Source organism: Etheostoma cragini, chromosome 10 (genome assembly GCF_013103735.1).
Source record: "Etheostoma cragini isolate CJK2018 chromosome 10, CSU_Ecrag_1.0, whole genome shotgun sequence".
Lineage (NCBI taxonomy): Eukaryota > Metazoa > Chordata > Actinopteri > Perciformes > Percidae > Etheostoma > Etheostoma cragini.
In genome coordinates this window covers 16,556,766-16,571,260 of record NC_048416.1, presented here as the reverse complement: position 1 = coordinate 16,571,260, position 14,495 = coordinate 16,556,766, and the positions used below count along the sequence as shown (strand labels likewise).

The window sequence follows — 14,495 nt, the reverse complement described above, 5'->3', positions numbered from 1 at the left end:
ACACACACACACACACACACACACACACACACACACACACACACCTTCTGCAAAGCATGCTTCATAACCACCCATTGTAGCACTATGGAGCTTATTTGCTTTGAGTTACTCACCCTTAGCTCTCCTCTTATTCAAATAGCTCATCAGCTTCTCTTCAATCCCACTGACAACCCGATTATGAGAGCTAAAATGGCCAGCAAAACCAGCACAACCACCACTATTATCACCATTTTCTGTTGGGAACAACCAAGTACATTAAGCCCCATCAGGACCATTCTCAGTGGGAAAAAACAATAAGTACTGCATATCCTTCATTTGTGCAACAACTATAGAATCTACTGTAAGTCGTATAGTTTGTGTAGTATTTTTGAGTCAGGGAATATGTACAGTGTGTGGCAACAATGGCTGTATCAAATTTCATAAATTCACCTTGCAGCTTGGTAACCACACAAACTCAGTGTACCAATCTTGGTAAATTCTAAACCAGTTAAACCAGTTCTGTCTTGGTGTAACAGTGTTGATTTGATGTTAACCTATGTTTTCACACACATGCTTTAACAGCTTAAATCTAATGAAAAATATCTTTCAAACAGGCAAAACCAAATAATAATTCAGTAGCAATGAACCAACTGTAAACAAAAATAAAAATAAGGTTAAAGGTGAAGAGAAAGACAAGAGAGAGAGAAGTGTGGAAGCTGTCGGTGATTGTGTGTGTGTGTGTGTGTGTGTGGTCTTGGTTTTCAAAGCACAGGGGTCCACATGCCACAGGGTGGTTGAGGTTCAGGAACAGAGCAGGTAGGAGGGTTAAGGGCCATCACAGGTCAGGATTAAGATGAAGATCGGGGTCTTGATGGTGGGGATGGTCTACATGTTGTCAGGCAAGTTTCCCAAAAGCATCTCCGTGATAAAGAGAAATTCCAGTTCTTTCCATATTTCATCATATAACTGAACTTTAAGACAGTGTGTGTCCTTGTTAAAAAAGCGGTCCAGGCAGCACAGTTGAGTAACAGATTCTTGAGTTTGAAGGGTTATCATATGATAAAATCCACAGCGGAACAATAATAACAGTAATCATTTATTTTTTTTGTTGAAATTATTGCAAGGTTAACCTTATAAATACAGCATTATTATTACAAAGTAATGCAGCAGGGACACGTGCTTGCTTTACTGGATTGGCCGACACTGTGCCTAACAAATTAACGTTGCATTCATGCAAAAGTTGAGCTAGGCCAACGCTGCGAATTTGCTTAGCTGTGCAAAAATCATTGAGGATGTCTGTCATTTCTAATGCTGTGTTGTTTGTTCTATGTCAGAACCACTGTTGATGAACCACGTGTATGATCTAAGATAGCGCAGTATCATGGGTAGTAGCAGCCGGAGTAATGACAATTCCCAATGCTCAACCCTGTCAGGAAGCATCTTCGACATTCCTGGTGCATGTTCCAATTGACTCAAGTTGATCAGAATAACATGGATTAAAATCACCTAATCATATTCTTACACAAGGCCGGGATTTGAACTCTAACTACATCTTTGTTCTATGGCACCAAAGTTACTTTATTTCATTTTTCTTATTTGTACTGCAAAGCAAAAAACAACAACATTGTATTTGATGTTGAATAGCATTGATCTCAGGCTCATCACTGTTCTATTATAAACAATAAAATGAAACTATTTCCGTTGCTTTTGGGAAACCTGACTGCTCCTTCTCCGACTGTGGTCACTCACACGACGAGCTTCTTGCTGAAACTTTGCAGCTTTTTTAGTATCTGCTACGGCCCGCTCCACAAAGCCCACTGACTGGTCCATGTTGCTCTCAATCCTGTCAATCATTCCACCCTAACATGGGGCCACGGCGTCAGAGGTGACAAAAAGCAACAAAAGAAGTTGAATAACACAATCGAAGCGAGAGAGAGAGAGAGAGAGAGAGAGAGAGAGAGAGAGAGAGAGAGAGAGAGAGAGAGAGAGAGAGAGAGAGAAAAGACAACCAAGTGAAGCACAGACTACAGCAGTTGTTTGTGATTGGCGATGTGTCTGCAGGGCGAGGGAGTACAATCTGTATGCACACTGTGTGGTGTAAATGTGTCAAAGTGTGTCCAGAAAATAGGCAGAAAAAGGAAGTTGTGCAGCAGTTGACTGAATTACATTACCTTGCGGGCTTTGGTCTGATGCCTTACAGCTTTTTTGGTCTGTTCCTTAGCTACTGTTATGTGGTCCACTGACTTTGATACATTCTGCTCAATGTTGTCAACTATGTCACCCTGAAAAACACACAACAATCAATGAGATACAGTGCAACACTTTATGAGCAGAACAAAAGTACAGTCCATTGGTTTAAACACACCGTAAAACATTGGGTTTCAGGTGCATTAGAAGTACATTTCTTTTCATTGTCAAAACCTCTACTGTTACCAAATCTTCAATAATGACTCCATGAGATTTGTTTTGAATGTCAGGGAGAAGCATTTATATTTATGATAATGCTGAAATTTATTTTGGAACAACAAACTTCTTCAAACTAAAAGCTGGAATAAAAAAGATTTAGGAAACAAAGAGTTTTGTGGAAAAAGAAAAAAAGAAAAAAATGAAATCCCACAATACAAACAGCAGAAGTGTGGCCCTTACCTCAATCAAGCCTTTCCCTCAGAAAGCATGGTTTAAGCAGTAAGAAATATGAGGTTAGACTTATGTACGCATTTACACACAGTGGCTGACTAACCAACAATATGTGTTTGTATACATTATAGTGTGAAGTCTCCTCTCATGTCTACAATGATGCTTTACTTGTGCATCTTACGATTGGGTGATGAGATGGAGGTGGCAGTGGCAGAAGAGAGTAAAGAGAGGAGTGAGAAAGGCATGGAGCTGGAAAAGAGGAAACAGATGCAGATTGATAGTAAGACCACAGCGGTGACGGGAAGAGAGAGAAACAAGTGAAAAAGTCTAGCTTGAACATGAAGCCATGGGAAAAGGTTCAGAATGAGTGAACAAATGAATGAAATAGATGAGAAGTTCCTAAAGTAATTGACGGTTGCACACAATGATTGGAATGTGGAGTGTACCTGGCTCTCCACCAGCATTGCAATGTCTACAAACATATCGTGCAGCTCCTTGATACTACTTTCCAGACGGACAATATCTTTGTGTCTTGCTTCAATCTCACTCAGGGCTTGTTTAGAGACCCCAGCGTCCACAATCTGTAGCGAGGAGAGGCTTATTGTTACTATTAAGGACCAGTTCAGACAACATGCACAAACAAACAAAAAAGTCTTGATGAAGATACAGTATGTCCCTGAGTCCCTGATTTAAATTTTTGTCCTTTATTTCCTTTGCATGTGGCTGATAGAGATTGGCTGTTATCTGGTTAAGTCCGCATCTCAAACAAAAGTAAGTAAATGAGAAATATTTTTAAAATTCTCAAAGAAAAGTGCTACTTCAAAAGGAAATGTTCATTTTATCAAACCTGGCTACCAGTAGAAGCTCAATAAGAAGTTGAGATATATTAGGGGCAGCTGTGGCTCAGTAGGTCAACTCCAGTAATTGCATTGTCAGTGGTTCAGTTCCTGGCTCCTCTTGTCTACATGTCAAAGTGTCCTTAAGAAAGACACTGAACTCTGAGCACTTAGAATAAAAGTGCTAGAGTACATTTACTGTGTACAAAAACACTAACCTTCCAGTGGTAACCCACCTCAAACAACTAATGATATGTTCAAATGTGTTTTTAATCATACCTGATAAATGCAGTATCACTGACTTATCTTTTCTATTTATGTTTATGGTCAGATTTGCACAGGTTTTAAAAGGCATGTGAGACATTAGGTTGTTATCAAAAGTTGAGTTGTGTATCCTTGTGTAAGAAATTCTTCCCAAACCATCCTAGAAACATTCCCCTTCTCAGCAAAGAAAGCATTTTGAGGCTTCCCCACATGGTTGTCTGGTCAGTTGAGGTCCAGTGGTGCTCATTTTCTCAGCTGTTTCAACCAGCTCAAAAAAAGCACGCACACACACTTACCCCTGCAGTAAATACAGCAGCATTGCCACTCTCCAACATCTCCTCCAGTTCCTCATCTGTTGTTGCTTTTCCAGCTGGACAGAAAAAGGAAAGGACAGAAAAGGAAAAAATGAACCAACGTTGAACTTTGTGGAACCATCATATCACTTTATGGCCATCACTCACTGATCTCTAGTTGTCTCTGAATACGTCCTTTACTCCTCTCCCTGAAGTCCACCTGGGCTTCATTATACTTTGTCATTACCTCCACAAACTTCCTGGACAGCACTGCATGCTGGGAGCCAACAGGGGGAAATTAGTTAGTACAGAAGTAATCTTGGTGGCTGTGCTGGCAATTTGTCTTAAATCAGACATAAACTTCAGAACTTTTGCTCATGTTAAAAATTATACCTTGTAGAGCACTCTGACAGCACAGATATCTGGCAAAGCATGTCTTATCTCACAATGTTAAGGCAGTGGGAATTTTCCCAGTTGGGAACTCATTTTTGAAATTTTTCCAACACCATATGAATTCAGCACAAACCCCCCCCATCACCAAATCTTAATTCAAGTGTTTTGGATCCACTCCAAAATGTTCTTCCAGGGCCCACGCTACACCCTTTCACCTATTTTTATGAAAACTGGGCCAGTATTTTTTTGTAATACTGCTGACATCAAAACAAAACCAACAAAAAACAAGTGGACAAACTAAACCAAAAACATAACCTCCTTGGAGACGGTAATAAAAATAGGTAAAATGTTTCAAATGTGCCATTTCAGTTTGAAAAGCTCTATTCTAAATTTTAATTTTGAAATATTACATACATGTAGGCCCCTTGTCTTTTTCTTAACCAGGTTTTGAATATTTGTAGATTTTTACTATTCATTTAGTTCTTTAGCAGTGGTGTATCCATTTACGGACATGCCAATACATGTAAGCCTGTTGAATTTGAATTTTAGAAAAAAGTAGAAGAAAAACTTCAGATGGACAAAATTTACCTGTGATTTACGTATTCGCATGTCAGCCGACACCCTCTCCTGCTCCTCTGCCTCAAGATTCCTCTCAATGGCTGGGAAGCAATCCAAACTACTGATTATAATTCATCTTAAAATCAACTTTACATCATTGTTTAATTTCTCAGCAACACTGACATTGACTTGTGATCTCTGTGTGTGTGTGTGTGCGTGTGCGTGTGTGTGTGTGTGTGTGAATGCGTGTGCTCACTCTTGAGTTTGTTTCTTGCATTGTTGGCCATCTTCTTTATGTCATTGGTGATTGCCTCCAAATCATCCTGTGTTTCTAGAAAAGGAAGAGACATATGATTGAGATCAGAGAAACACACTTATTGCAAGTACAAATTGCGATAAAAAAACAACAACTGATAATCATGTTTCAAATCAAGATAAATAAATGATGCTAGGCAAAGTTAATTTCCAGAATTTTCAAACTAGTGCAGCTAAAAAAATTACATATTTATGAATGTTGCTTTGAAAAAAAAAGGATTTTAATGACTATATAGCATACAGACTCAACTTTTAATGAAAAGTGGCTTTTTTTTAGTTCCTTTTAATAAAAGCCTTTTTAAATTCAATTTGGGACACCAAAAAAAAATAAAAATAAATGAAAATCAAACAAACGCTGCTTTGTAAATAAAGGGGAGAAAAATAGCCTAAGTGGGGTGAAGTGAATACAATATCAGAAGATAGAAAAAAGGAGCAGGTACAGGTAGAAGCTTAGTCTAGAAATCTAGACGCATACTAACGGCAGCCAACAGAGATTTGGCTTGCGAGCTGGAAAAACAAATTCTAAGGCCAACACAGGGACAGCAGAATTGCAATGGTTCTGCATGAATTCCTTGCTACTTGCTGCTGCTGCTGGCAAACAGCGGTCTTTGGCTGCGACTCTGGAAGAAGTGGACTTTGATTGTTAAAAAGATGTGTAAGATGTGTTCGGAGTTTTGCCGACTAGATATGGCAAAAGTTTAATCTATCAACTAGCATTGCTCTGGTTGGTTGCAGCACTATCTCACTGCGTGCAGAGGGAGTTTGAAAGACAACCGTTTATCCCCGCCCCTCGGATTGAGCCCTGCCAATGGTGAGTTCCCAGACCCAACATCTGGATGTGGGTCTGGATTGTCAGGCTAGAAGAAGCTAGTATCTCACTCTGATCTGATGTGGGAGCAGACAGGATGACCGAGAAAAGCTTTTTGACTTCCGCCACATTCTCATCAATTTTATCAATACTGCTCCTGATGTCCTCAATCTGAAACAAACAAACACACACTCCATTAATATCAAATGAATGCAAGTGACAAAAGAAGTACCAAATACTGACATTAACACTGACCTGACAGAAGAATTCGTCCATGAAGGCAGCGTTGTCCATAGCAATCTCCACCTCATCATCATCTTGATCACACGTCTAACAGAATAAAAGTAAAAGCTGCATCAGACTAGAACTATGTGTTTTAGGCTGGCCACAGATAATGTGTGAAGAGTGTTACACAGAACGCATGTCATCAACACCACAGGATTAAAGGTCAGTTCGGAGGTTTATTGTGTTCACCAAGGTAAAAACAGAAAAGCAGGCAGCTCTGTGTGCCTGTCCATTATATGTTATTCATTCTTCTATTTATTTTAACTCTACTTAAATCCTATAGATGTCTGTATCTTTTTTTACATAAACTTTTGTTGTTTGTTTTTACTCTTGTTTTAATGCCTTTATAGGTTTTATGCAAAGCACATAAATTCACAATATGTAACTTTCTGCCGCTAGGGTTCTCAATCAAAACAATAACAAAAGACAAAGTTTGGTGATCCAGACGTCTGATGACTGGAATCTTTCATCCGGGTGAACTATAAAAACAAGATCTAGAAAGCGTAACTTAGAAATGCGGCTTAAAACGGCGTAAAAGTCAATTTATGTCAGCTTCTGGCAGACATCTACAACACTGACGCATAGTCAAAGGGGACAGGACGCCACTGACAGGCAACGGTGACACACTTACAGAGAACAGTGCCTTAAATAAAATTCCAGATTTCTCCGGGTTTGAACATTGTCTGAAAACATTTAGGATAATGCAGGTACACAACAAAATAATACAAATAATTTGATGAGTCAACCAAGTTGACAAGAAGATTAAAGCAGGTTATGAACCACACGCAGGCTGCAGGTGTCTGTATTAGCAGAAGTTCATTCACAAAAACATGACAAGGATAACGCAGCTTTAATTTTAGAAAAATGGTCCAAGCATCTCCTGTAATTTAGCAAACACATAAATATTCATCATATTCTCATCAGATCAAAACAAACTTGTGAACTTTAGAGGTGCTGGCGGATTTTATTACCTATGCACAGAACCAGGAAAACTGTTTCACCCCGATCCCAGTCTGTAGGCTAAATTAAGATATGCTATATGCTATGCTATGCTATGCTAAGCTAAGCAGCTGTGGCTTCATATTGACAGTATATGAGATATAACCTTCTCATAATCACACTCAACAAGAAAGAAAATAATTCCTGCATTCAACTATTCCTTTAATTTTGTCTCAGCACTGACCAAGAAATGGGCCCATATAAAGGACAGTCAAAATAAGCTATATTATTATCCTTTGAAATCAGGAAATTATAGAATCAAAGAAAAGGAATAAGTCAAACAACAAGTAAATAAAGCATTCAATGCCAACTTTTAATACTTGACAGTTTTTGATACTGGGCCATATAGATGCATTTCTGTGAGCACTCATAAATATTGCAATCTTATACCTAGCCCCAAGTCTAAAAATTATAACCACAAGTATTACGTTCAAAATTATCAACATTGTTATGATCATCTTACAATAGCACTCTTATAGGGCAATACTTTTCACTGAATTCAAAAGCCACTTACTAATGAAATTGCTTCCTGGTTATAAGCTCAGCGTAATACATCACCTAGTAATATTGGTCTGACCCTAATCAGCCTACACCCAATAAATTACATCAGAAAGTTTCACTCTACCAAAGTCATATATGTCACAAGGTAGTCAGTAAACACAGGGCGGTGCCAGAGGTTGGCCTCAAAGAGCTCAGCACTGCTGGTGAATATTTACACGGTGAACGACTAGGGCCGGGCTCCAGGAACTCAACCTGGAGCTTAAGAACCACAGCTAAGGCACAGTGTAAACAGACATCAGAGGGGCCTGCTGTGACGGTGCTAGGTGGAGAGAAGAAGAAAAAAAGACTGAAACAATGAGTGGAAGGCAACAGTAAACTCACTATATTCCCTCCCTGTTAAATACTTCTGCATTTTAGAGAAAAAAAGTGTTTCCACTAAACACCTATCAAGCGTTGTTGTCTGAATTAACTCTTAACACATAGTAGGTTGTGTTTTTTTGTGTTGTAATGGGTGACAGAGAATCTGAATACTTGACTTTCCTGCAGAAAGTCAGCCTGGATCAAAGTCAAGGCATGGAAAATGTTAGCCAACACACCTGTCGACTTCCCCACCCTCTCATATCACATACATGAATCAGCTCAATCTCTAAACTAGTAATATAAATAGATATCAGTATTACACATCATTTACACTGCACTAAAATAACTCTACAACTTCAATTATTTTTGAACTTTCAAATGAAGTTACACTGTACCCTGGTTTCTACGTTACACAAGGCACAACACAATCATTTAAAAGGAACTTGTAACAATTAGCCTAATTGATTAATGGAGTAGTCAGCTGGCAGGAAAATTGATCACAATCTATTTTAATGATTGGTTAATGGCGTATGTCATTTTTTAAGCAAAGCTGCCAAACATTTCATGGCAGAAGCCTCTTTTTCATTTGATAGTAAAGTGTTTAATTCCTGAGCTTTGGATGGTTGATCAAATAAAACAAGTTATGCATCGCCTGTGGGTCTCATAATGGGCGGATTTTACCATTTTATAAACAAATAGATTAATCAAGAAAAAATACATAGCAGATCAATCAAGAATAAAAATCCTTTCCAACTTCCATTTGAGCAATAGCACATTGTGCTTTCTGTTGAAATTATGTTTTTTTTTTTAGGTCTTTAACCTCCTACCCCTTCAAATAAGATTTGAATTGCAAATGTAGCCATTTGGTTCAGGCTGCTGTGACTAACAACAGTTGTGAACACAGAGTTCCCTGGACACACAAACTGACACATAGCTTGCTTTTCTTCGTGAGTTATTTATCCAACATACAGCTGTCCTCTGACCTTAACATTATGCTCCCTCACAAATCATTTCTGCAGCAACGAGATAAGAACAAGCACTCACTTCCTTCCAGTGTCTCATTCAGCAAAAATAAGGGGAAATGCTGGAACAGACAAAAGCCTCACACACACATGCACTGGCTTCTATGTAACAACAGTTTGATACTGACGGAAAACGTTTATAGCATTCGGCATTAAACTCACATTCTCGTCAAATTACTGAACCTGGAGGCGCCAATTACTGTTAGAAGACTTGAGACTTACTTTTTAATTGTGGATCAAATGGGACTCATGATACATAAACCTTGTATTGTTTCTTTCCACAACATGAGGGTTGCTTGTTCTTTAATACACAGTGCAACCCTTCATGATGCAGTGTGAGATATCTAATATTTAAAAGCCACGTGTGTACTGTGAAAATCATTCACATCAACCAGTAATTTAAAGCCTTTTCTGCAATATTGTCGAATAACACCCATGGATCAAATTAGATTTTTGATTTTTTAAGAAACTTAACAAAAATGCTATAATCTTTGTTTAGTTACATGAAGATTGTGTAATAATGGAATAAAAATAAGAAAAATAGAGCAAGCGATACACATCAGTGCATGAGCGATTGATATGTTAGGTTGGATGCTGTCTTGTTCCTTTTATTCAAATCACTTAATTATGCTGGTTCTGCATACAAAGCACCATATGTCATGTTGCATAACATGGCTCAATAAGGCAATGGCTAGATAAAGGTTTTACACTGAAGCAGACATCGTGATCCTCTTGTACACAACAAACTGAGTAGTTTTCTTAACACTGAGTTTCATTGGTTGGTTCAGTGTTGTCCTGGTCTGTCTGGAAAGTCAAATCAAATGTGCAAAAGAGTAAAAAGTGAACATACCAATAGCTATAACAATAAAGCGCTAAAACCATATGTACTGGCATGTAGGAATTGAGCTTATCCTATCAGCTTCTGCACACTATGGCAAAATATAGCATACAATCATGATAACGCTAATGGAAAAAAAGCCTAAAGGGATCTGTATCATTTATCATCATGTATAAAACTATGCAGAAACAATGCAGCAAGTTTGACTCCAGACACAGCCACATTAAATGTCCAACCCCTCCCTCTCTATCTTTCCTGCGACTTTCTTACTGAGAATCATAAATGATGAGACACTACACTTTAGCTTGGGGTTGAGAAATTAGAGATCTAAGAAAGATGAGGGTATGCAAAATCTAAACTGAGCTTATATAGACTAACAAAATTGTTAACACTTTTAGAGATGCAACGATTAATCACTTAATCAGTTAGTCGACTGACAGTAGCAGCTATTTTGATACGTGAATATTTTTGGAGAGTTGGTCAGACAAAACAAACAAGGCTTGTGTAAATTGTGATTATTATTTATTACGTCTTCATTGTTAGTTGAAGCCCAATGCACTAGATTTCCCCACAAGATGATTTAGAAAATGAGCCACTAACGGACACAACAGCAGCAGGACAGGGACCTGGGCTCAGATTTACAGCAGCAAGGTGACAGAATCCAAAATATTCCATCAGGACTAAAATCTGACAGGGGATTTAAAAACTCCACGTGGCAAAGAAGGAGCCATGTTCAGTTCAGTTACAGTTTTTCCCATTCAGTGCGCTATGCTTTCTGAGCCAGATGGGGAAGCAGGGTAACATCAGTAGCCCACCAGGCCCGTAGGACACTGTGAGGAAACACTGTGCACACAGAACTGCAGTGGATATGGCTTTCCCTAAGAGCACAAAATACCATGAGGGAAATACAGAAAACGGCTGTCAAGTTAACATCAGCCTACAAATTAATACATCCAAAATGGGTACAGAATACATTTATATTTTGTTTTTTTTAATGGTCTGAGAAAGCTCTAGAATAAAAGGATTATTGTTATACATGTCCTTCCTCTTTATTTTTTCTTATATTCTAGAGTGCCTGGATTGCCCTGCTGTTTATCCTGTTTGTTCCCGAATTGACCAAGAGCACACAGTTGGGATCAACAGATGAACACACAGAGCAACCAGTCAGCTGGTTTTCCTTTAACCAGATGTAAAGCTTTGTAACACCACGCAGTATGAGCATATCACATGTGACGTGACCATAGCTCCAGGTGAAACTACAATTCAGCATTTCTCCTGTTTTGACAGACACACAGACACACACAGACACACACACACACACACACACACACAGACACACAGACACACAGACACACAGACACACACACACAGACACACACAGTCAAGGTCACTGCCAACAAGTTACACATTAGATGGTGTATATAATAAATATAAATATATATAAAGGTGGCGAGTGAATGGAGATAACGAAGAAATATAAAGAAAAAGAGGAGTTTTACAGATGTTAACGAATACCGTCAACCTTCCAACAAATGACAGGCCCACTTCACTTGCTATCCAGGCTACTTCCTTTCCCTGAAGAAGGAGCCAGCTGTGTGAGATTACAGACGCCTGAGGGATACCGCACGTTAAACACAGCAAATATTTGGCCAGCAGTTACAGGTAGCTATGACAACACATCCCGACTTGGGTTACAACTGGATTAGGCCTCCTCCCCATGGACAGCAACTGTATTCACTGTCATTCACTCAATTTTGAATAGAGAAGATATATATACAATGGATGGTTGCTGCTGGAAAAGATTTGTAATCTGACCGTGATGGCTTTAATACAAAAGGTAGAGTCTGAGGACTGTGGTTGAATCTATCCCATTTGTAGATCGCAATGGGACTAGAGTATTTTGACATGTTTCGCATGGTCAATTACTTCAATCATGAATCTGTTATCAGCCTCAAAGTCAAAAGATTGTTCGAATATATGAATAATCGACTAATCTTTTCATCTTTAGAAGCAATTGTTAATCAATGTCAATGAAAGCAGAATGATTCATCTGTTGTCAGACTGCCCTATGAGTAGCCCTATATGGTGTAGCCTATACAGGTCTTCAACGTATTTAGGAGAGCACCAATTTAAATACACAGCTTTTCAAAATGACATCTGGCGATGCAGTTCAATAACAATGACAATATATAATTAATTATTATAATTAATCAGTTAATTGTCTAACCAAACAACATAAAGCATTTAAAGAAGGGAAAATAAAACCCGTAGGACGGAATCACATTGACATTTATAATATCCCCATATTAATTTACTTTCCAGCCTGCAGTGTTATTACTTCCATCATATGAGTAATATCATCATGGTCATAACATGGCAAGCTACGCTATTGGTGTAAAAATGATTATGTGTCAGGTGTTCAAGATAAAGTGGAAATAGGAAAAAATAAAATATGTTTCATCTTCACCTCTCATTTCTAAGGCCATTAAAGTGTAGAGAGAGACAAGGCCACTGGAGAGAGGAAAAGACACTGTAAGAAACGTAACATTTCCTGGACACTACTTACCGCTTTCAGTTGCTCCAATCGGTCCTTCATGTTTTACACGGTTAATTTAACACTTCTAAACCAAAGAGATTACAACAATATTGTTTTAAATAGCTCAAAACGAGTCCCAATGTCTGAATTCCTCAACCAGCTGGCAAACTAGCTAGATGTCCGATAGAAACCCAAGCGCCGCCAGTGGGAAAAACAATTAAAGTCCCCAAAAGTCTTGACAGAGTTGTCTGAGAACACGACTTTTCTGAAACGAGGAGTCTTTCCGTCGTTTTTCCATACAATATGGCTGCTGGGTTTAAAACCAGTGTTTTTTCTTTGCTAAATCTCCTCGCCCAGGGGATTAAAACAACAGTTGTCTAGAGCTGTATAATCTGTCTCTCCGCTGGCAACCACCAGTAATCATTTTAAAACGCACTTTTCTGGCTCACGCATGCGCATACAAACCAACGTCCTGCGAGATGAAGCCACGCCCTGAGCCACCTGCACCAGTGATGCATTCAGGTGTTGTTGGGATGATACCGATCTTTAACTACTTCACCGATTAAAACACTTTAAACAGCGACCTGTCCAGTGAAAACAGATGAGCATGCCCATTAAATCTGGCCCTTGACAGATTAATGCAATGTACATAGCCACTGATTTGAAAATTGGATCATGAAAAATGATCGTGGGGTGCACAAGTACTGCACTTACTGTCTTCTCTTTTACTGTTTTTCAATTCATGACAATATAACAACAATAAAAACAACAACAGTCAACAGAGGTAAAAGAGAGAGATAACTTATAGATTTAATAGATTAAATAGTTATTGATTAGTTTTAATTTAATTAACAACATACAACTACACCCTTGTGTTATCGGTTTAAACTCAACCAAAGAGGTTTTACAAATTTGAGAAAACTCATGATGACAACGGGTCAGATAAGAGAAAATAATTGATTTTTTTATTTAAATTTTTAAATATAAATGCATTTCAATAGAAAACCTAAACAAACCAAGTTGTGTAAAACCCAAATGCACGTTTAATTTGAGCCTGAAGGGGTTGTTAACCTGTTAGATATAGGCCTATGTATACCTCCTGATGAGAAGGCCTTGTTCTCCAATAAATCCATAAACTAACGTTTCATTACAGCTTGTGACTAAGTGGGAAGTGGCTGCTGTTTCTTTTCCAGTAATTGGTTACCTTTCAGATTGTAAATCTACTGAAACGGTTGAATACTTGGTGCAATATTTAGAATGTATGACATAGCTGTTTTCTAACCCTGATACGTAACCGCTGGGTAGAAGGCACACGTCACAATTAATGTGCAGAACAAAACTGATGGTAATCCTGTTGAGAGCGTCCACCCAGCTATGAATGAAAGGACATGACTGACACCTGGTGGCCATGAGTGTGCTATGCACTGCAGGTTACCATTATAATCCCTTTTTTGATTGGAAATACCTTTTTTAAATCTTTTCACATGGTGATATATTAAAACTCCATAATTGTGCCTAGTTACACAACCCCCACCTCCACCCTGACTTCTCCAATCTCCAGTGGAACATAGCAAACTACATATCGGTTTCATTGTGTGCCTACAGACATACCCGGTAAATACTACTACCTGTCCCTAAAGCTTTTCTCTGTTCATTTGTAATGAGTGGTTTAATAATTTTATCAAGGAATGGGCATTGTCAACATAGCAAGACTATATTTAGTTGCACCTCAAATACAACTGATTAGTATTTGATGGGGTTTGGCAATTTCCACACTGACCCCCCTGGATGGAAACAGGGCTCACTGCTGCCTTGGCTCTCCTTAGACTTAGGAGCTTGTGGTGGATCTAAGGAGAGCCAAGGCAGCAGTG

At 38.6% G+C, this 14,495-nt stretch overlaps 1 protein-coding gene across 11 annotated transcripts in view; it reads right to left on the bottom strand.

The window, feature by feature from the left end:
- Positions 1 to 13,080, bottom strand: part of stx3a (syntaxin 3A) — a 17,133-nt gene extending 4,053 nt beyond the window's left edge. For 2 of the 11 annotated variants that reach the window (XM_034883989.1, XM_034883991.1), the window contains exons 1-9: positions 12,655 to 13,077; positions 6,339 to 6,413; positions 6,155 to 6,254; positions 5,217 to 5,291; positions 4,991 to 5,061; positions 4,178 to 4,286; positions 4,013 to 4,086; positions 3,063 to 3,197; positions 2,151 to 2,261 (exon numbers count right to left, since the gene is read on the bottom strand). In XM_034883989.1, coding sequence (XP_034739880.1) covers positions 2,151 to 2,261; positions 3,063 to 3,197; positions 4,013 to 4,086; positions 4,178 to 4,286; positions 4,991 to 5,061; positions 5,217 to 5,291; positions 6,155 to 6,254; positions 6,339 to 6,413; positions 12,655 to 12,684 — 780 coding nt within the window. In that variant the 5' untranslated portion in view covers positions 12,685 to 13,077. Of the gene's footprint in view, positions 1 to 10; positions 234 to 1,100; positions 2,262 to 2,625; positions 2,866 to 3,062; positions 3,198 to 4,012; positions 4,087 to 4,177; positions 4,287 to 4,990; positions 5,062 to 5,216; positions 5,292 to 6,154; positions 6,255 to 6,338; positions 6,414 to 12,654 lie in introns of those variants that run through there. The other 9 variants (XM_034883983.1, XM_034883982.1, XR_004658286.1 and 6 more) reach the window with 9 other exon arrangements.
- Between the last annotated feature and the right edge of the window lie 1,415 nt (positions 13,081 to 14,495).